A 23,621-nucleotide genomic window follows, 5' to 3' on the forward strand; every position below is an offset into this window, starting at 1 on the left:
CACTATTAGAAGATGCAAAGACAATTTAGTTCAGTAAGTTAGTAAGAGTGCTCCTTTACAGGTCACTAAGGAGACCTCAAAAACACAATGCAAAGTTTTCACTGACCTACGCCCAAAAGTAGCTGATATTAAATTAGAGCATGCATGAAGAAGGAGGTGATCCAGCCCCTCTACTCTGCTCTTGTGCAACCCCACTTGGAGTATTGTGTGCAGTTCTGGTGCCCTCAATATAAAAAAAACATGGAACTGTTGGAACAAGTCCAGAGGAGGCCACAAGGATGATCAGGGGAATGGAGCACCTCCCATATGAAGACAGGCTGAGAAAGTTGGGGCTGTTCAGCCTGGAGAAGAGAAAGCTGCATGGAGACCTCAAAGCAGCCTTCCAGTATCTGAAGGGGGCCTACAGGGATGCTGGTGAGGGATTATTCATTAGGGACTGCAGTGATAGGACAAGGGGTAACGGGTTGAAACTTAAACAGCAGAGGTTTAGACTGGATATAAGGAAGAAATTCTTTACTGTTAGGGTGGTGAGGTAATGGAATGGGTTGCCCAAGGAGGCTGTGAATGCTCCACCCCTGGCAGTGTTCAAAGCCAGGTTGGACGAAGCCTTGGGTGATACGGTTTAGTGTGAGGTGTCCCTGCCCATGGCAGGGGGGTTGGAACTGGATGATCTTAAGGTCCTTTCCAACACTAACTATTCTATGATTCTATGAAAAAAGGTTACATTATTGTGATCAAAATATAGAAATCCTGGTTTAAAAGCATGCCTACAGAGCTTACATTGCTTCATCTTAGTGGTGGAGTGCCAAGACAAGAATTCTCTACTATGCTCAGAGGAGATTAATTTCAGGAAAAAAATGCCAATAAACTTATCAACCGAACTAAAACATAACCTATTACCAACTTAAATGAAAGCTGAACTGTGTTCAGCTGTGAACAAAACTCATAAACAAAACCAAGGCGTGATACAACATATGGATAGAACAGTGATAATCAAAGGTCTTGTGTAAATTAAGTCTCCTGAAGACTGTAAATTAAAAATTTGGAAGTCTACATTGTTATGCCAATGTCAAAATATGGTGTTTTGAAAAAGGAATAACTGTTTTGAAAAGGAAGAAGTATTAAACAAAACCAGTAACTGTCACCATCACTAAAATCCCATGAACTGTAAAGCACTGTGGGCTGGTGGTATAGTACACAGTTCAGAAGGATGTAAGGAGATAAATAAACATTGTTGAGACACAGTGGAATAACTTTGCCTGTATTATCCACCTTTTTATTTTCTAAAGGAAAATCACAACTGAAACTAAGTAATAGCTCACGAACGCCCTGTAGGCTGCAGGCAGTGAGTACATCATGCTTTCAAATTCTGAACAGGCAAGTGTCTTGTTTATGCAACAAGATTAAATTCCTTTGGGCTTCAGACACCTCTTGATGTAACTTTTCTATCTTTGTGGGGGAAAGTTTATGTTCCAGTACATTTGGGGCTTATAACATATTTGTGAGTTTCCTGAAGTATGAGAACTAAACAAATCAAGGTGGAGACAGAGAGACAGCATGAAGGACATTATTCCTTGCTATGTTAACACACACACATATAAACCACAAGAAAATTAAATGCCTCACCTGAGTAGTTGCTAGTCCATTACTGATGTTGAATCCATTGATAGTTATCTGAATTTGCCCACGATTAATCATTTCAATCACAGCTTCTGCAATTGTGTTCATAGGAATGACTGGCATACTGAGAGCAGCATTGCTGTCTGCATTGTCACCACTGTCAGGACACTTCATCTAAGATAAATCACGTAAGCATCAGAGAAAGTACTAGCTTCAGTCCCTAAGATTGAATACACAAAGGAGTAGCTCTCACCTTAACAGTCTTGACATCAGGGAGGCTGTCAAGGAAAGCCTTCAAGTCAATGCCATTCAAAACAATTCTGTTATCATAAATATGACCATTGGACTTGAAATCAATGACTGCTTTTTTCTGTTAAAAAAAAAAAGTTTTAAAAAAGTTAAAAGAGCTCTTACCAAGTAATACACTAAAGCCATTTTATAAACACAACTATGGAAAACACCTACTTTTCTTGCCTTATCTTCCAACATACCTTCAGATGGGGGAACATGTTGGCATGGTCTCCAATAAAGAAAGTGTTTGGCATGTATGCCAATTTCTCTGAATACTGCTCAGCCACTTCAACTGGAGAAGTTTCTTTATCTGTGATGATATAATCCATGAATAATGCCCCACTGGTTCCAGGATAGCCTAACCACATTGCCTAAAAAACAGGAAAGCAAGGCTCCAGTCCCAGGTGCATTGCAAAAATAAAGGAATTTAAAAATCCATGTATTTTCAGTTAAATTTTCAACCTACAGATTCAAGTTCCTTCTTGTGCTTTATCAACTGAAGAGTAATCACTAATCCCAAACTTTCACAACCAAGACAGTGAGTGAGCAGTTCAAGGATATTCTAAAATGGATTTGGCTCAAGCAAAAGGCCAAATTACCCAACTACACGCAGCTATAGCCAGAGTACTAACCAGTTGGCGATTACAGCTTCTCTTAGCTGACACAACTTCCATAATCTAGAGTGACTCCAGTTCAGGCATCTCCTATACCCTTTCCATAGACATTTTAGAAAATCCTTTCACATTGATTCTGACTAACCAGAATTTCTGTAAGGCTAAAGAAATTTTGAAACGCAGCAACTTATTTTCACAACTACTTCAAATACCTTTTCTTTGTTCTCACTCATGCAAGAAAGACAGTGGTGTACAAAATTGCAGAGTTTTCTTTCAGGACATAGTAAACTGCACATAAAGCACATAAAAACCCCAAACTACTCTGCTTCAACAGAATCATTCTATTTGCCTCACACATGTCAAGCCCTAAAAAGTCTCTCTCACAGATCAACATGAGCCTTCAACACTTTTTCCACTCTGCCAGAAGAAAAAGAGAAACTCTTCCTATTCACAAGCCCTCTAACTTAGTTACCTGAATAGGTGCTGGTCTCAGAGCAAATAATTCATTTCGGGCTCCTTTGGTGTAACCATTCATATTAATGAGAATGTGTATCCCATCCTGATGGATGCGGTCTGCTGCTTTTCCATTGCATGGTATCTGAAGAAAGAAAAAAGAAAAAAAACCAAAACCAAACATAAGTTATTTTTGTTTTCAGGCTTTTAGTAATAAATGTGATTAGTCATCAGCATACCAACAGATAAATGCAAACTGCATAGTGTAATTTAGGTGAGACTTAAATCCGATACCTCTATAAAACCAGGAGTAAAAAGTCCTCAACTCAAAAACACTCCTTGTTGAAGCCAAAATGTGAAGCAGTTGATGACAAAAATTTTAACTGTGGTACATGAAGATTGCCTCTTCAATACTTAAGTGTTGCCAAGCTCAGTAAGTCATGCAGAAAAATATCACAAACAGACCACAGAAGAAGCTTCAAGCAACACTGAAACTGCTTCAGTTCTTGGCTAAATCAAAAGCAAAGAAGAGCAGGAACTTCACACAGGGTATTACAAATGACTTGCAAGAACAGAAGTAAAGCCTTGGAAATTACAATGTACCTCTCCCTGTCTAATACTGAAAGGCAAACAATTTCCAACAGTTTTAAGTTCCCCCAACTATTAATTATATAATTAGTCATTATCTACAAGCAGGAAAAAAAATATTTGAGACATCTAGTTCAGCAGCAGTAAAACAAAAAACTCAGGCTAGAAACTGAGGCTATTTAAACTAGAAGAGCTCCACTATCACCACTCTGGCTTAACTGATGATCAAAGCTTCTGTAGGCAGTACAAAACTCAACTGGTAGATTCCCAAACTAAAGTAATGTACAGAAATTGCTTCAGACTGAGGATCAAGAGAAAGCCAATTAACTACTCTGCAGCTACTGCTAATGCTGACTCAGTCTAAAATTACCATGCACCATAAAAGTACTTCACTTTTGTAAAAAGGGAAAGCTACTTCACATCTTAGAGCAGGGTAAATGCATGCCCATGGGCAGCTATATCCCCATCTAGACAACAATCAGAGTTGCCGTATTCTAACTTTCATTGAGTCACACTGCTAATGCAATAGATCATTATAATGCAACAGCAAACAATTTCTACCTGTTTGACTCTTCTGTACAAATCTCTACATGTTGCACAGTAACCTAAAAATACAAGTTTGATGCCTCAAGAAAACTCAATATATCACTTTGGGCAAAGGAAATATTTTTTCCTAGAGATCTGTTAGGTGCAACAACAAATACGAAATTGCCGCTCTCTTCACTATAATCCAGGGCTTTCAACATCCACACCTGCAAATGCAGGAGGATATGGATGGCTTTCCACAAGCCTAACTGGCACTCTAAAAAAACATTAAAAAAAAAAAGAATCGACTTTACAAAAATCCATGTCAAAGAGCAATTCTGCTAACATCAATTTAGCATTTTTACTTATGAGAGCAGGTTCTGAACAACCCGAGTTTAAAAACTACATATAAATGTCATCTGTCAACTAATCTCGGACTGTCCTGGTGCCAATACAGTTCCATTATTAATGCACACTGATTATCCCATGCTGCTTTAGGGTTCTGTCAGTTATCTTAAAATAAAGAAACAACTCTTTGACTTCTGCATATACTGAAATCTCCATCAGTCTTCACACGGAACTTAAAAAGAAAAACCTAAAATCACCTGTAAATATTACCAAACATTTTGGTTTACCAAATGTTACCAAACATTAGCCTTTTGGTAGATATTTTAATAATCACAGAGGTCACACAGTAACCACTGCATCCCAGGTAAGTCATAACACCAATATAACTACAAATTCCCAAATTGTCAAGACCAACGTCCACAGAATTCAAGAAATTATTTCAACATCTCAAAATTACAGGTTGATATTTTCTTCTTTTAGGTTTGCTAAAAGGTCAACACATAAAAAAGCTCACCTGAGATAAGTCAATGAAATTATTTGCTTCAGCCATCACTTTTACACGGAAGTTTGTACCATCATCAGGGCTCAGGGCGTAACAGAACACCTACAATACAAGGCACCAAAAATTGTCTATCTGCAACAACTTGCCAAAAAATCACTTTGCTCTATGGTATTGCCATTTTAAACTACAGTAGCAAAGTTACATCTAGTTTCATATTAATTCATAAATCACAGAATCACAGAGAAGTCAGGGTTGGAAGGAACCTTAAGATCGTCTAGTTCCAATCCCCCTGCCATGGGCAGGGATATCTCACACTAAACCATGTCACCTAAGTCTCTGTCCAACCTGGCCTTGAACACCACCAGGATGGAGCATTCACATCCCTAAATTTTATAATTCATAAAATTTTAACTTATAATTTACTTAGTTCAATTTATAATTAAATTTAAATTTTAATTAATAATTTAATTATAATAACTAAATTAATAATTTATAATTTAATCTGTTTTATTTAATTTACACTTTAAATTTACAAATTTAATTTATAAATTTTATCATCTACAAATATATACAATTTACAAATAAATAAATTGCATTAGATTTATTTGTGTGGCATTTACCAGCTGAGAAAGAAGTGAGAAGGGGAGGGGAGGAGACATTAGGCATTTTGACACCTTTGCACCAAGCCCCAGTTTTACCTAGCACTGGTGCTTGAGTATGACACTGCATCTTACATAGACATATATATACGCAATATTCTCATTAGTGCAAGGTAAAGTAATTTTAACAAGTGTATTTGCATAAGCATTAAATTTTCCAAGAGCACCTTTTACAAGGCCTCTCTGAATTTGTAATCATTGAGAATCACAATGATGACTCAGGTTAAACAGACAAGCTAAGCCTTGGGGAAGCTTTTTAACAGATTTTTTAAATGGTGACTAGTTCTCCCCAGTAAAGAAACCACAAATGTATCTGAGAAATTCAAGGTTCAGACGTTATGCAGGTGTCTTTCACTAACTTAGCACATACAAATATAGAAGAAATTGTACCAACAAAATTTACTGTCTTGCGAGGCAAAAGCACGGTTTTAGTAAAATAATAGAGAACTTCTATTTACTATTTAAATTAAGCTCTGTAGAGCTTTACAAATTCACAACAAGAGAGCCTGCCCTTTGTCTTAAACTGGTTGAAGGTTAAGTAATATATTCTCCCCACATCCCATGTACTGAGACCACCAATTTATTTCATGAAAAGTTCCACTTCATAGACACACTTCTGGTAATTCAAGAACGCAGCTTCACCATAAGCATTTCAGATGACAAAGACTACACAACAAGGAAAAAGCAAGAAGGTGGGGGGGGAAACACAAAGCACACAAAATCAAGAAAGATCGAAAACCAAAACAAAACACATCACAGTTTTGCAAGAAGGAAAGACTTACAGTCCATTATAGAGATAAATTCTTAGGTCATGGAAAACAGAAGCTCAAAACCAAGGCAATTTAAACAGTCATGGGGCAAAAGCATAACTGGGAATTAGATCTATTTACAGCCTAAATCCCTTAACATGACACACAAGTAATTCAAGACATAACTGTCCTTAGCATTGCTACATTGTAAAGTCTCCTTCAGGAGTAAGTGTGATATATCATTTCCTTTTGAAAAAGCAATAGCCAGACCAAACTGAAGTTCATATTTGTAATTCAATCAAGTAGCCCAAATTAAAATGCCTGTAAAACAACAGCAGCAGCAGCGAATAAAATGAAACAAAACCAGATGCCTATCTGTAAATCTGAAGTAACCAGGCAGTAGTAGCTTGATACTAAAACACATCTACACAAAGAACAGCTGCAGAAACTTAAAAAAGGTTCTCCAGGGATGATAAATTCTACTTTAATTCTGATGACAGGTATCTAATTTGCCTACTTTCTAAGTAACACTTCATATAAGTAAGAGCTCAGGCTGGAGAACTCTTCAACTCATAGGATAAAGAGCCCATTAACAGGAGGAAAAAAAAAAAAAAAACCAAAACCACACCCCCCCCCAAAAAAAAAACCACTAACAAAACAAAACTCACTCTAGAAACAAAATTTGCCCTTCCCTAGTTTACCTGTCTGCACCAAGAAAAAGATGCCACTTACAGCCATATTTAAAGCTTTAAGCATGCCATTTATATTTTTACCTCAAATTTGTCTGGGTTATGCATGCCTGGGATTGACTGCATTAGGTGTGAGGTTGGATGGTTTCCAAAATCAGAGCTCACATAGCCAATGCGAAGTCGACCTTCACTGGCCTTCAAGTCCTTGGGATGCTCATATGATGGCTTGTGAAGAACATTAATCTGTCAAGAAAACATGTAATTGTTCATAAACTCAAAAACCAAAACCAAATGCTAAACAGAGGGATAAAACCCCCCAACACGTGAGTTTGAAGAATCAGCCTTATCCCATGGTCAAGCAAGTGGTCTGCGGGCATCAGCTGTTTCAAACCTGCATTGTATATACTCCACTGGAGCAGAGCGTCACATCCACAAACTGTGATACAATGCGTCATGTACCTACACAGCCAAAGACAGACATAACTATTCCAAGCTGACATTACTGCTTTTCTACCAGTTTATTTTTCAAGTATTCCATTCCTGATTACTAAATATACTGATACCACACCATGAAAACCAGTTCTCAAACTACAAGCCACTTATGACAAGAACAGTATTTCTGTGAAGCACCACAGCATGTTTTCTGTTCTCATCCTCACTATCTTCCCCAGACATCAGCCTGTATTATCAGATTATTAAGACAAGCCAGTTTGAAAACTAAGTGTTACCTTCTGAAGTTTAAGAATTTTATATTAGCTATCCAGACCCTTCCACTGGCTGACAATGCATTTTCAATTACAACTGGCAACCTGCACAAGTAAACCATCTCAGCAATCAGAGCTGCCCACAACTATGGCCTTCTGGTTGAAAAGAAAAAGAAGTTGCATAAAATTTTAGTTAAAGAATTTGCCATTGACTGCAACTGCACTCTTAGCAGCTAAGGTGCTCTGCAGACTTGTAGAAACAGCACACAGTTAAGTAACTCAGCAAGAGAATATGTGGTTTTGGAAGAATCTAGTCTACTGTATACAAAGTACTTCAGAACAGAGTAATGACAAATACTTCCTAATGCATCGCCCCTATAACACTGCTGCCACAACCACTATAGCAAGTCCATTTTGAAAGCCCAGAGCTAATAGAACACAAAACTCATGTTCCACTAAGGATTCGCTGGAGGCAAGGTCAGGTCCCAAGCATTACAGATGCTGGAAAGAACCAGATTTTGAGAGATACTGTAACGCAGCTGCCTGGATTTATCTTACTGTCAGGAAATAATTTAGTCAGCTTTCCCAAAACGCATCTCATACATACTTTTCAAAACTAGATGAGTAACAGTATGCATCATTTCCCTACATGACAGTGACTCAGAAACCTTACAAAGGCTAATACTAACTATGCAAGTATTAGAGTTTCACTAGGAACAAGGAAAACCAAAGTACTTGAATTATAACTTCCTACCTTGTCCAAACACAGATTTCCATGTCTCTCAGCAATAGCCTTCCTAAAACTGTGAGAAAGGGGATACAGCATGCTATGATGTGGGTGGACAGAAGGCAGTCTATTTTTCTCCAGCTGATCAGCTACAATGCTAACCAGCTTCTTCATTCTTTCATCGTAGTCTGTCCAATCACAGACAATCTAGAAAGAGGGGATAAATTGAATTAGGACAACAGCTTCCCTTAATCTATACCACGTATTTCACAAGTTGACACTAATGCTTCTTTCACAAATGGAAGTGAAAACTTCAGTACTGTTGGTTACTATATAGTCTTATCTTCTAATTTAAGTCTTAAGTCCACTCTGTAAATTTAAATCAGTGATTTGTTAAGGTGAGTATACTTAGTAATTTCTGCAGACAAATGCTAAGAATCACAATCAAAACCTCATCTTCCTCACCTGCAAGCAGTGGGCCAAGTTGCAGTAGGCATCTGGGAAATCAGGTTTCAGTTTGAGAGCAGTGCGGTAAGAGGCAATGGCTTCTGGTATATTCCCTGAATCCTGTAAGGACACAGAAATGAGTCAGCAGATAAAAATATACTCACAATGCCCCACCATACTCTTAAGAGTGAATCATTTGCATGTGTTACCTTGTGAATAGAGGCCAGGTTGCTGTGGGCATCAGCAAAAGCTGGGTTTATCTGAATGGCACGGGTGTAGCACTGTAGAGCTCCTTGAACATCCTGCATCTCCTTCAAAGTATTTCCCATATTAGAGTAAGCATCTGCAAATGTGGGGCTGATTCTGAGGAATAAAGATAATATATATTATCATGAATAATAAAAGCTCCTCCTCCAAAGAGAAACCATACTAATTTTTGGGTTTGCAAAGCAACTATCTGAGTTAAAATACACTACAAGTCACTTTCTGTAAAGAGGTATGCTACTTTCCTGTTAAGAAAGACTGGGACTATTACAGATAGTATCCATTTACCTAATAGCCTCTTTGTAATGCATCAGAGCTTCCTGTAACTTTCCTTGCTGTTGCAGAACACTTGCTAAATTTGAATGCGCAGCAGCAAACTCTGGAAACACCTGAAGAAAAAGTAGAATCTTTCAAATATCTCAAGTACATGATACCAAAAAAATACTTGTGCATTTCTTAATCTTTTTATGACTTAGGTCTCTGAACAGATGTCCCTTCACTTATAAATGAAAAGTGAGAAAAAAATTGTCTTATTACACATTCCCAACTTGAATTCCACAGCTCTCCCTCCCCACATTCAACTGTACCTCAAGAGCCTTCCGATAAAGACGGACAGCTTCCTCAATATTCCCCTGTTCCCGTTTGATGTTTGCTAGATTGTTGAGAGAATCTGCATGAGTGGGACAAAGTCGCAGAGCTGTATTGTAGCATTCTTCTGCTTCTACCACCTTAAAAAAAAGGATACTGTTAATATGGTATTTCTTGTTGTAACAGCACTGCCTATGGGAAATCATTATACCATCACTTCTAACAAGTTCAAGGTGGAGATTTCCAGAATTATTCTTCCTCATGACTGAGGGCAACATCATGATACAGCTGGTGATACTTGGTGTCTTAAAATAAGCATTCACGTACTTAAAAAAAAAATAAAAGAAAAAAAGTACTCCTTACACTGCCTTTTTCCTTCAAGGCATTGGCCAAGTTACAATAGGCATCAGGGAAGTGGGGTTGCAGTTCAATAGCCCTCCTGTAGGTGTCTATTGCTAGATCTATTAGTCCTTGCTCATAATACACACAGGCAAGGTTGCCATGCACAACTGCATGATTTGGACTCAAACTCAAGGCTCGTAGATAAGCTGCTACAGCTCTGTAACAAGAAAAAGAAGGTAAACAATTATCCACAGAACAGTGATTTTATTTACCTTGGTCATAAAAAATGATTTACATAAAAAAATGCCACCAAACTTCACGGAATATGCATTAACACACATACAAATCCTTCCTGTAAGATGTTACTGAAAACACAGAAGAGTACTGCCTGATGAATGATGAATGCTATTTTAAAGCTATGGTGAAATTTGTAATGACTAGCAGACTAGAAGAAAAATCTCATAAAACAGGAATGTCTTCCTCCCACCTGATGCTGTACAGTGATAAATCTAAGTCTTAGGAAAAAAAGGAAAGCTTTCATCTACTTTTTTAAAGCACTCTTCATTACTAGGACAAGCATGAGACTATTTCCCCTTTTTTCCAGTTCATTATTCAACTGCAACAATATAAACAGTATACTATTACGTCTTTATTTTCTCCACTTAACCTATGTATCATGCTTTACTTACAGCTCAAACTTCACTTTATTCAAAAATGAAATTTTTAATTATATGCTCCTATAGCACTATCGAAATGACAGATGTATTTGTATCCTATTTTTAAACAAATCACAATATGCTGAGGAAACATGCCCCTGTTCAGTCCATTAATTCACCGTTAAAGAGAAATCACTATCATTTACATAGCACAATGCAACTAGTTACAATAATGAACTTGTTCCCTGCAAGCTTGTGTTAAATTTGAAGCCACAGACTATAGCTTCCATAATTATAATGTAATTGCTGTCCAAACTGATTTTACATCAAGAAGCTAATTTTTTTATCTTTATACATGTGACAGGGCACTGAGAGGGCAACAATACTTATCTGCTTACCTGTCAAATATCCTTGCCTCCTTCAGGACATTTCCCAGATTGATATAAGCATCCAAAAAATTTGGGTCAAGTGTTACAGCCTGAAAATATTTTTGAAGTAACAGTTTTGAGCATCAACACAAAAACATTTCCTATGAAATCTATCTGGTTGTTTCTGGTGGCTGTTTTTTGTTTGTGGTTGTTTTGGTTTGGGTTTGTTTTTGTTCTGATCTGACAAACCCAATCTGCAAGCATCTAAGTCTTTATCAATTACCTAGTAAGGAAGGAAAGCTTAAGTTATATAAATCATACAGCATCAGCCATTTACCTGTAGAAATGACAGCATACACTATATTCAAACTTACTTGTTTGCTTAACCAGTCAGTTGCAACTACTGCAGAATTAAGTGTTAAGCAATCATTTCATGATAGGCCGATCATACTTAACACTCCTCCCTATCCATGCTACGCTGCCTTTAATTTGGTTTTAGGCAAGAAAACGCTAAAAAAATTGATCCACATCCTTGATCTACCACAAAATAACAGTATTTTAAAACTTTAGTAGCATAGGAAAATAGAGACAGGTTCAAAAGAGCAAGAAAAGAGCAAATTCATTGCATATGTAGGGAAAATTCAGTAGCCATTAAACTAAAACACTCCTTTCCAAACTAATAAAAGCTCAAAAAAAAATCAGACCCGACAAAGTTACAGAAGATGCAGTAATAAGCTATATCTGAATATTTGTCAGGCCACACTTACAATCTTTCTTACAGGAACTATTATTTCCAAATTAAAATACTTCATGATCTACCACTAACTAGGCAGAGATTAAACAAGGAAAAAAAAATCCCAAGCAGTTAGATTTTTTTTAGATCTTAAATCATGACTACCAGAAAGAAAATGTCACCACTTTTTAAATGTGGTCTTAAGTCATTTCAGAAACTTAAGAAACTATACAAACTGAATTAAGATGCAACTTAGATACTTAGTGAAAGGTGTAAGAAAATTAGTTAATGACATCAGTATAGAGAAATCTGAACAACAGTGGTGAAAAAGAGGAATTAGTGTGACACTTAAAACTGTTTCTTCTCTGCTACTCAAAAGACAGTAATAACAAACAAAATCACAATGAAAAATCAGTTTAAGCAGAAAGTTGCTCCTTCCTCTTGCCTATCAAACATGCAGAATTCCCATCAGATTAAGCTTTGAAAAACTTATTCCAGAAAAGAACCATGAAAACAACGTACTGAATTTTCTTATATTTGACATCTGTGTGAAGTCCTTAGGGCAATTTTAAATATATCTCTCTAGTGGCATACAGGCAGCCTGAAACACTGATCGATCAACACAGGATGGTAACTAACGGGATGGTAACTAACAGGATCATTAAAAGTTCTCTGCTGATCAAATTTCTATCACCTACAAGCAAACAACTGTACAATAAAAACTAGCAGCAAAGCTGACTGGCTTTAGATAGTTACCTTTTCAAAGTGATGAATTGCAAGCCAAATTTCTCCTTGAGCATTGAAAACACAGCCAAGATTACTCCAGGCCACTGCAAAGTTTGGTTGAGTCTCAATTGCTTTTAAGTAACAGGCCTTGAAACAGTTAAAGAAGAGAGATACAAGGGAAAGGGGATATTTATAAAAAAAAAAAAAAAAAAAAAAGAGAAAAAAAAAATTGTTAGTATGCCTTCTCTAAACAGCAAAAAGTGACCCTGCAGTATAGGCTAGCTTGCGCCAAAACTAATACGCTGCAAACTGCTGTTGATCCTGCGCCAGCGCCAACCAAAACCCAGGTGCAAGCCCACCATTTCTCAGTTATGCTGCTAACAAATTAACATACCTTTAGACACCAGGTCACCACAGCAATCATCTTAGAAACAATTCAAGTAACTCAGCGCAAGTATCTGCCACTTTTAAGTGCATAAAAACAAAATCTCTACTGTGTAAAAAAAAACTTTGTGAAATAAATTATGAAATTGTGAAATACTCTAAACCAGACAGAAACTACTTAAAAAAAAATAAAACTACTGAAAAAGATTCTTCAGTTTTAATGGTCCTTCTCAAGTGTGCTGCTAAACCCAATGGGTATCTTGTTTCACAGCTTCTTCACATACATTCCATCATCTGCAGCTTCAAAACCTCAAATGACAGGATTGCATGAAGGTTTAGGTCCCTGTAATGCAAGCGCAAGAAATCGCTGCGCATCCTAAACAGCACGGCGCCACGCTATCGCTGCGAACTGCTTTGCTAGATTGATTGCCCCTAGGTCCAGTGAACGGCCAACCAGAATCATTAATCTACCAGGCAGGCCCATACAAAAACTTGCATGTTAAATTTGATGTCTGGACTCTAAGATGCATTACAACCCAATTTTATCCAAAAGGCTACAGCCTGGAGCTTGGGCAGTCACCCAATCAGAGATTAATCATCTAGTCAACCGTTCACAAGGGCTTAATCGCACGCAATGCGCGTTACCGCTGCGCAGCCTTTGCGCTACTGCAGGATCACAGCGCATCATCAGAAGAGCAGAACGCTGCAATCCAAACAAAGAAGAAAAAAAGGAAAAAAATGAACAACCAGAAGAGTTAGAAGCTTTTACTATTAACTATCTCCAATTATTTCTTAAATAAATAAATAAATAAATAAATTAAATTAAAATTTACTTTTACTTTATTTCTTTGAAAGAATTTGTGGCTACTAGTATAAAATATTCTTATATTACTTGCTTGTAATTAAATATTTTAAGCTGTTTCTGAAGCCACAAGACAGAAGATTCAGGCATGGAGGCAAATGGTTTTGCTGTGGCAGTTACAAACCCGTTACCATATTTCTCATCATGTGACTTTTCGGTGCGTTCCTTGCTGGAAGAGGAGGAGGAGGTGTGTGTCTGCCCTAGATCCAGGCCTCGAGCTCCCTTCAGCGAGGCACCTTACGCATGGAATAGGAGGTTTCACCCACCTGAAACCTTCTAAATACAATATCAGTGGTGAAAAACCAAAAACAAGAGAGAAAATAAAACAAGATCATTAGTAAGAGTTCAACAAAGCAATTGCATTTTTTTTGGACATGTCTTAACACATGGGAATGAGGACAATCTGTGTGTAACAAGGGAGACATGCAGACAGGAGAGGGTTAATCAGGGCAATTGCATACAGCAGGGACTTCTTTTTTTTTTTGGAAGAAAGGCTCTGATATATCTACAAAGAGATTAAATTTTAGTTCAAACTGTAAGGAATCTGCTGGCTTGATCTTTCAAATGGACTGATAACCAAAGAAACACATTGCAATTTACTCAAGAGGTTTTTCCTCATTTATTAAATTCTCACAAAACAGAATAACACTTTCAAACTAGGTGTCTCCAGAGCTCTGAAACAAAGAAGTCAGCAACCTAAGGCAGGCGCAGTGTCTTGGCCTATACCAGTCACACTAAAGCTGCAGTGAAGTGCAATTCATGTTAGCTGTCCGCTTGGTGGGCGGACCAAGTGTCACCAAGACTGTTCAAATCCTAAATGCTACTATACAAAGTATTTTCAACCTGGATCCGACCAAATCAATCAGGCTGCCCTAGGACAGTACACACATCCAAGTTGTGATGAGAAATCAAAAAAAAAAGTGAACTTTGAACCTGCACTCCCATTACCCCATAAAGATCACAACCCTCCCCAAATGGTGCTGCAGCCAAACAGACAGCTACGCTGTTCATACACTCCACTTTTTAGCATGCGCGTGGGGCTTGGAGTGACAGATGTGGAGTCCAGAGTGTTTCTGATTTCTCCACACTCCTCACCCCTGCAGCGCGGACGCGTAAGGTGGCTTGTAACAAGACAATTTCTTTGTGCAATTCAAGTTTTAATATGCCAAGAATTTTAAATTCATCTTGGTGTTCAAATTTGCCGTTTAGGAAACGTAAGACTGCTAGAAGCCACCTTTCCACTACAGCAAGTTTTCTTTCGATCAGTTCATTTCCCAAACAAACCAGCTTTGTCCTTCTGATTTCTTTATTTTGGGGGAGGGGAGAGGGAAGACGTGAAGATACTTGGGGGAGCGGGGGTCACATACTGCAGCTATTGATCATTTATTAGCCTTTCTTCCGCTATAAAGGGAAGGGAAAGTAAAAAGAATAAAAATCTTTAAAAGCCAATATTACAAAGAAACATTTGGGTAAGTTTCTTCTCCACTTACAAGCCACAAAGGACTTCAGAAGAGCAGCATTTTCAGTAGCACCTGCATTGTACAGGGATCTCAAACTAAACACATGCTCTCTGCTTGGCACGAGCAGGCAAGCCTCAGATTTGAAGGACTGTTACTTTTTTCCAGGTAAGAGCACGATGGAGCCCCTGCCCAATACTTCAGAATGGTATCAGATAGTCTAGTTCAGCAGAAAGGCTGGGTAATGTTCCATTTCTTGACTTAAACCAACTCTTCAACATGGACATGCCATATCTTGCCCTACAACTACTCTGGGGTGTTTCACTGCCTTCAGTTTTCAGCAGTTTCTCAGGCTGTCTGTAGATCAACACAGATCTGAAGACTTGGTAAAAAGTTCAAGTTTTCAAAACACTGATGTTTACATGTATTCTACGCAACACCTACCTTGGCTTCTTCCAAGCGACCCAGGGCTTTGAGCAGGTTCCCCAGGTCACTACGAACACAGTACAAGTCCTGAAACATCAAAATCACGCAATCAGCTTCAGGACTTCAGACATCCCAAAGGTCTTCACAGAGAATTTTCAAAGGAAATCCCCAGTCCTCTACAGCTTATTTTATATAAATAAATACATCACAAATGTTAATTATTTTTGACCTAATATTTACAGCCAACAGATCATCTTGATGATTTTAATACTGTAACAATACAACCATAAGAAAGTAGTAAAAAAACAGTATTTCATATAATTCCTCTTCACATGGAAATATAAAACAAAAAACAAATGCCTCCTGACACAAACAGCTTAAGTTCTTTTGCCATACATAAATACAAATCATAATATACACACAGGATACATATATAAGTATGAATCATAAATTCCCAGATTGGTTTGTGTTGAAAGGGATCTTAAAGCTCACCCAGTTCCAACACCTGCCACAGGCAGGGACACCTCCCACTAGAGCAGGTTGCTCCAAGCCCGTGTCCAACCTGGCCCTGAACACTGCCAGGGATGGGGCAGCCACAGCTTCCCCAGGCACCCTGTGCCAGCACTCACGACCTTCACAGAAGAACTGCCTCAGCTCTCATCTCAATCTCCTCTTTGGTAAGTTAAAGCTGTTTCTCCTTGTCCTACACACCCTTGCAAAAAGCCACTCTCCAGCTTTCTTGAAGCTCCACACCCACATCTGCCTCCCTGGTGTGTTTGGGTTTGTTTTCTTTTTTTTTTTTGGGGGGGGGGTGGTGTTTGGTTTTTTAAAGCACTACTGTAAACCTGTATTCTTTTAAATAGACTTTATAATGATTTTACTTCCTGCATCACCCAAAGCAGTTTTTCCTCCCTTTTTTTTCCACTTCCATTTTCAACAGTTTTGCAATGTGGTCTTATTCTTTCACGTTTCACCACAGCACAGGCACTATCTAGCAGTAAAGACCATAGAAAATGGGGACATTTCTGTCAATGCTAATAAAAGAAGTTTCTAACCTAAATCTCCTTAAGAAAACACCATCTTACAGTACTTCTAACCAATGCATAAACTCTACTACACTTAGCATAATGAATTTGACAAGTTCACCTTAGCCTGAAGAACATAGCCTCTGGGCTCTTGCTGGACTGGGTTTGCATTTGCTTTTCCAAAGCAAAAAGAATATATGCACAGACAAATGCTGCATTTTAAGCTTTGGTTTGTTGTTTTTTTTTACAAAATATACAACCAAAAGCAAGCAGATACCTTCATCATGCTGAGTAGTACTATACAAATTATTTGAGTTTGATACAAAATGAACAGAAGATAGCAGTCTGATACAGTTTACTAAAAATGTCAATTCAAAACAGTTACAATCAAAAATCCAAATACTAGATCTATTTTATACAAGTCTCTTTTCAACAAATACTCAGCTTCAGCCTATGAAACATAAAAATGATGCTTCTCTAAACCAGCCCTCAGTGGAAATCTAAGGAAGGCCACTCTCACCACCATGAAATTTCTGACTCTGTAATAAGGTAGTATCTGATAATTTTTTAAGAACTCACATTCAAGATTGAGCAGTGACTCTCTCACTGTAATAATAATACCTTAAAGCACACAAAGCTAAAGTACAAGGTCATTCACTGAAACATCTGACTTCAGCTTAGAGGGAGAATTCTTGCTTTTTTGTTATTTCAACAATATAGATAAGTACACAATCAGCATCCCTTACTGTACTGCAATATAAAACTTTTTTTAACACAAGTCTTTCAAAGATCCTTAGGACTAATTAAGAGCAATTAAGTAGATCATCAATTTTATGGTGTACCGGTTAGAGGGAAGGTTTATCACTTGCTTGAAACCTGCTATTTGTGTCCTGCAACAAGAAGTATAGAGCTCTTCTATAATAACAAAGCATTACTTACAGGGTTGTACTGAAGGGCAGACACATATGCCTGTACTGCTCCTTCCATATCACCTGCAGCTACCAGCGCAGCAGCTAAATTAATATATCCATCAATGAAATCTGGTTTGAGGCGTAGTGCATGTCTATAATGTTCAATTGCTTCTTGTAGCTGTCCACGTTCCTTGTACACATTGCCTAGATTCGAGTAGGCTTCAGCCAACAGTGGATTCTGTTTAATAGCCAAAGTGCTGAAGTGAGCAGACCTGGAAGAAAATTCAACAAATTGGCAAAAAAACACCTAAATAACCAAACAAAAAAAAACAAATAGACACCATCCACTTTCAGTGTTTGCCTGTTTACCTAGTTTGTTAACATTAATGCTTAACTGAGCCAAATGTATAGCCAACAAATCTGGCTTTACAGAGCTGCATTATGTTTAAGGTCCTAGCTTAAATTATCAACTTCTCTTCTCCTGTTTGAGATTCTGCTGAGAAAAGATAACTCTCATTTACAGTAAGTAGGGTTCAAGTCACCTCACCAAACCTGAACTTGATGTACTTGGAGAAAACACTACAGAAATCCTGTGAAACATCTTCAACATTTGTATGCTTTAAGCAATGTCGCAACTCAATATTCTTTTCAAGAAGCAAGACACAGCTGACAGATGTAGATGTAAAATTCCATTGAATCTTCCCCATTTTATTTTCCCTGTATCTGAACTGTTATTACAACTTCATTCAGAAGCCTATATAAAACAAATTTCAGTGCAAAGGTCATTAGCAAAAGAGATTTACAGCTAGATCAGAAGTTAAAAATGCTCAAGGCACAGAAAGCAGTATCAGGAATAGGCAAGCAGAAAGAATATAGATGCAACTTTCAGATAACAAAAATCCTTAACTAAGCATGCCATTTCACAGCAAATAATCAGTCTTGAAACATAAAGAAAACAAAACCATAGAGCCCCACACTGCAGGTGGCATAAATAAGCCTTTATTTAAACATGTAAATACCTCCAAGTACACACAAGTATGGCTGACTTAATGCGAGCAATATTAAAATAAGAATAATGGCAAGATCTGTTGTGCCATGAAGTTAGTCAGTCTTTGCATTCAGCAACAAAAAAGGAAATCAGTGTTAGAATACAACTTTTATCAGCTATGCTCAGTACTATTAGAGGAGCAAACTACAAAGAAAGCTTGACATAGCTCCTACCTGTCCAATCTGCGACACTGGAAGTGAATGGACGACAGTAATAAAAGCACACCAGTGTTATCAGGCTCTTGTCTCCAAAGCTGCATGCAGTGTCTCTCTGCTGCTTCAAAGTCTCCTGCCTGATACTCACGATGAGCCAACTCCGCTAACCCTTGGAAGGAAAGCATACGTTTCGTTGGTTCTGGAGAATCACCAAAACATTTAAGGGGGGAAAACAAAAAGTTAGATAATGGGAACAAAACAAAACCAAACACACACACACACAAAAAAAAAACAAAACCCCACAACAATCCCCCCCAAAAAAAACAATACAAAAGCACATACATAACTAAAGGATGAAAATGTCTGAGATGACATAAAACACTACAGCACATCAAATTATGAACTCTCAGATGTTCATGCCCCAACCATTACTGTTATTTTTAACATTACCTGTACAAGTCCATGACTTCATCAGCTAACAATAAAAAACATGTAGACTGCAGTGGCTATATTTGCAAACATTTTGCAATGACCTCAAGTATTTTTAAAGATATTCCTGACATTCAGGTTAGGTATAAGGAAGAAATTCTTTACTGTCAGGGTGGTGAAGCACCAGAACAAGCTGCCCAAAGAACTGGCAAATGCTCCATCCCTACCAGTGTTCAAGGCCAGGTTGGACAGAGCCTTGAGAGACATGGTCTAGTAGTGAGGTGTCCCTGCCCATGGAAGAAGGTTGGAAGTAGATAATCTTAGGGTCCTTTCCAACACAAACCATTCTATGACATGATACTGTACTTTGGTTCATAACAGTAGCAGTGCTAACTCTCCCCCAAAACTTTACATCTTATGAATTTCAATATTAAAATCAAGTTTCTAAAAGCTTAATAGGGAAATGAGGGACAGCAGACAAAGACTTGAACAAAAGAAAGTACCAAAACCAAAAACCCTTAAAGGAAGAGGACAAAAAAAAAAAAAACACCTCATTCCTTGAATCCTCTATAATTCCCTCACAGAACAAAAACTGGTGCTGGTGAGCACCAATCTGATGAGAGACAAACACACACTTTCACAGATTATGCAACTGGCCTACAGAAAGAATCATTAAACAGGGTACAGGAAATGAGTTACTGCTTCTGGAGGCTTGGCTGGAATGGGAGTGACAAAATGGTTGTAGTATTTAAGATCCAATTGTGGAGAGCAAAATACTTAAACAGAACACCACCGTAAGTGTGAAAAGTAAATAAAATTTCTTACAAAGCACAGTTCTTTATTAATATACACACAAGTGCAGCTTGGAAAAAAAGACACAACTGTTCACCCCAGGAAGAAGTGCTGGCCTTCCAAGCCTGTCTTTATACTAATAACTCATACTATTAAAAGGTTTGATTAATGCAAACCTCTCTTCTCTGCAGTCACATAATTTATTAAACACTTCTCACCTGAATATAGTTTTAAAATTTTTAATTTAAATGAAACAGATAAATCCTTTCTAATGCAAGGAAGCACCTCAACACTTGCATACGTGTATTTCTGCAATTATATTGTAACTAAAAATCCTCTTCTTTAGTGAGAACTTTAAAGTCAAAATAATCACAAAGAGCTTAGGTACAGAGTTACTATGTAGTATTTGTTTTATGAAATTGGGGTTTATGTAAATCACTTTCAAAATCGCTTTTTCAGCACTAGCAAATTTTGTGGATATTACTACAACCACTAAATGAAACAGTGTAACTGAAGTTGTTTTTCCAGGTATCACTGTCAGTGCTAAAAACATGAACATGATTCACAGTAGATTTAAACTAGCAAAGCTACTCTCAGATACCTGACAAATTAATAGTCAAGTATCTTCAGCCAGATTAGATTCTTTTTCTATGAACCTAGCTTAATAGGTTTCCAAACATGACTAAGAGAAAAGTGGACTTCAGTATCTGGTTAAACCCACTGTAATAAACAGGTAACAACTGTTACTCAACATGAAAATGAAGCACCATTTATAAACGTTCAAAGTGCTGACAGTAATAACAGTACTAGAGTACCAACACACTGTTCCTCACTCCCTACCTCCAACTGTTAACAGCCACATAGGTTTAAGATCTCTGGCAGTCTTGTGTATTTTCAAGTTCTGCCAATGGCACAAAGCAAACATAGTGAATCCAGACAGCAGAAAAGAAAAACAAAACAAAACAAACAAACAAAAAACCCACCAAGAAAACCCAAAAAAGTTTATACTTAAATTCCCATCACCAGTTGGAAAGTCACTCCCAACCATTATCTAAATGCTACATTTTGCCTACTGAAGCAGAAAGTGAAACTTAAGTTGCACCTCCCAGGGCAAGAAATAAGGTGCTGCAGATTTACTGTAATTAACGTGTGGGAGTAATAACTGCTAACAAAAGCAACAAATTATGTGAAACACTTTTTCTTTTACCAAGCCCCAGCACAAAACAAAGCCCAGAAGAGGACATTACACAAACCTTTAAAATTCAGTTTAAAACAGCCAGTCCATCTACTTCCAAACAAATATTTTAGCAATGATCTCTGAAAAACCCACTGAAAAGTACTACATGGGTGGCCACCTTTATCACAGTTCAACATGAGCTGAACTTTTGACAGAAAGCTGAAGAATAGTTCCACAACCCAAAGAATCCATAACACAGCCATCAATGGTTGCTCGCTGAATCAATTTCCAAAGAAAACAGCTGCAGTGAGTAATCACAGACAGATCAATCTCTTACCTACTTTTGCATACTTAGGCTAACTTGTGCTACATGCTTTGACTATGACCTTGGAAAAGGCTAGCACATGCTGTGACAACGACCTTTCCTAAGACATCTGCAGAATAAAAGCAAAATAAAACCCACATAGATCACAAATTTACTCAAGACTGGGTTTTTTTCCCCAGAAGTAACATCCTAAACACTTACCATACACTCATGATCAACCTTACATTTAGGTAAAACCTAAGGCCCAGAGAGGAGCAGCTACCAAGGGAGGTGATGATGGATGAGGAGGCACAGGACTCTCCCTAAGTATACACGTTCTTTCTATCTCCCCAGATCAAGGCCGCAAAAGGATGCTGTGTCCTCGATGACTAGACACAGTCCTAGCTGAGGAGCAACAAAATACCGTATTGCAGCACTTCGCTTCTTCATCTCCACTTCTCTTATCACCACCATTTCTGTATCTCTGTACTGCTATGCCACTTCTTTCTCCAGAGAACCTACTTTTTTCCCCCCCTACTTCTCAGCTTTTAATACTCTTCCTTGCAGAGCCTCCTGCTCCAAAATTTGAGATAAGGCTGTAGCTGCCCTTTCAACAAGGAGAACACTTCTTTTCCTTGCTCTACAGTCAAAATGCGATTTTTACTTTATTTTTCCTCATACCCCAAGTTATGGATCTGTAAACTATATGTAGAATAGGACCCTTCTTAGCTAGAGCACTCCATCTTACGGCCCAGAGAAGCACTGTACTGCTCGGCTATGCCACAGAAGAACTGCTCCTTAAGTGCAGCGAGTTCCCGGACCAGCCAACGTACATTTTGGGTCAGGTTTTTATCCTATGTCGTCCTCTAAAGCAGTCACCTGACAGTCGGATAAATATAACAAACAGTAAGAGAGCGCCGCACTAAGAAGTAATCGCGCCGTACCCCTCCAAGAGCAACACCGACAGGAACTCGCTGAGGGAGGAGTCCGGCCAGCCGGCAGGCCGCGACAGCCAGTATGCTCCCCGAGACGGGGAAGGGGACAAGCACAAAGGCGGCGGGAGCCACCACCTCGCTCAGGCCGCAGCTTCTGGAAGACTCCATCGGGAGAGGGCCCGATGAGCACCGCGCTCCGGGCGGCCTCAGGAAGCAGGCCGCTGGGCAGTCCCCGGCAAAGGCAGGGCCCGGCCTACGCAGGGCTGCGGCGCCGCTAGTCCCCGGCGCGCCCGTCCCCGCTCGGCAGGCCACAGTACCTGTGCTGTCAGCCACGTTCCCCACGGAGGTCGCCATCAGGACAGGGTGGCGGCGGAGCTCTGGTGGATGCAGCAGAAGGGCCACAGGTGCGGATTGAGTAAATCGGCTAAGGCGGGGAGCGCAAAACCGAGCTACCCAGAACCCCGGAGCGCTGAACCTGCAGCTTCCGAAATGGCGGTGGCGGAAGGCAGCGAAGTACCGAATGGCTGCGGCCGGAACTACTTTCTCCAGAGCAAGTAGTCCGGGAGGAGCCAACCGCAGAGCCTGCGGAACCGCCCCGCGAGGCGGAGGGACTTTTACAACCACTCCCTTCGTCTCCTTCCCAGAAGTCCATTCTCCGATAACCGGCCTCTCCATTCTGCGCAGCTTTATCAGTTCAGGTATCCTTCCGCACAGTCGTTGCAACAAACACAACGGACCTGCGCTTGCGCAACTAACCCCCACCTCCCATGGTGCGGTGCACCCGCACCGGCGCCCGCGGTGCAGTTGGGGGCTGCCGGCGCTGGGACTGCCGGGAAGGCGAGGCCAGGCCGCAGGAGCGGGGCCTCGGCACCGAGTTTCTTCACTGTGACCCCATCAGCAAAATTCCACACAGCCTCGGGTCCACGTGTGCCTCCCCAGTGACCAAAACTGAAGGCACCCTGCCAATAATTAACCTTCCTGAAGACTCAAAGGCCCAAATTCTGATTTTGATTACTGCAACTTCGAGACAAAACAAACCACGGCAGCTGTTCACTGCAGTATTTAAAATAAGCAACTGGAGTAAGGCTCCAGCCATGGCCTTCACACTGTGGTCCCAGAGAAA

At 39.1% G+C, this 23,621-nt stretch overlaps 1 protein-coding gene across 3 annotated transcripts in view; it reads right to left on the reverse strand.

Annotated features, from left to right (window-relative positions):
* OGT (O-linked N-acetylglucosamine (GlcNAc) transferase) overlaps positions 1 to 23,000 on the reverse strand; it is a 28,029-nt gene extending 5,029 nt beyond the window's left edge. Inside the window, exons 1-18 of one of the 3 annotated variants that reach the window (XM_005148246.4) lie at positions 22,816 to 22,852; positions 18,880 to 19,060; positions 17,687 to 17,930; positions 15,741 to 15,809; positions 12,624 to 12,740; positions 11,165 to 11,244; positions 10,132 to 10,327; positions 9,768 to 9,908; positions 9,469 to 9,569; positions 9,126 to 9,279; positions 8,935 to 9,036; positions 8,497 to 8,676; positions 7,123 to 7,281; positions 4,954 to 5,043; positions 2,998 to 3,123; positions 2,112 to 2,282; positions 1,874 to 1,990; positions 1,627 to 1,794 (exon numbers count right to left, since the gene is read on the reverse strand). In XM_005148246.4, coding sequence (XP_005148303.1) covers positions 1,627 to 1,794; positions 1,874 to 1,990; positions 2,112 to 2,282; positions 2,998 to 3,123; positions 4,954 to 5,043; positions 7,123 to 7,281; positions 8,497 to 8,676; positions 8,935 to 9,036; positions 9,126 to 9,279; positions 9,469 to 9,569; positions 9,768 to 9,908; positions 10,132 to 10,327; positions 11,165 to 11,244; positions 12,624 to 12,740; positions 15,741 to 15,809; positions 17,687 to 17,930; positions 18,880 to 19,060; positions 22,816 to 22,852 — 2,433 coding nt within the window. Of the gene's footprint in view, positions 1 to 1,626; positions 1,795 to 1,873; positions 1,991 to 2,111; positions 2,283 to 2,997; positions 3,124 to 4,953; positions 5,044 to 7,122; positions 7,282 to 8,496; positions 8,677 to 8,934; positions 9,037 to 9,125; positions 9,280 to 9,468; positions 9,570 to 9,767; positions 9,909 to 10,131; positions 10,328 to 11,164; positions 11,245 to 12,623; positions 12,741 to 13,970; positions 15,810 to 17,686; positions 17,931 to 18,879; positions 19,061 to 22,815 lie in introns of those variants that run through there. The other 2 variants (XM_005148247.4, XM_031048255.2) reach the window with 2 other exon arrangements.
* Between the last annotated feature and the right edge of the window lie 621 nt (positions 23,001 to 23,621).

The sequence above is a fragment of the Melopsittacus undulatus genome, chromosome 6 (genome assembly GCF_012275295.1).
Source record: "Melopsittacus undulatus isolate bMelUnd1 chromosome 6, bMelUnd1.mat.Z, whole genome shotgun sequence".
Lineage (NCBI taxonomy): Eukaryota > Metazoa > Chordata > Aves > Psittaciformes > Psittaculidae > Melopsittacus > Melopsittacus undulatus.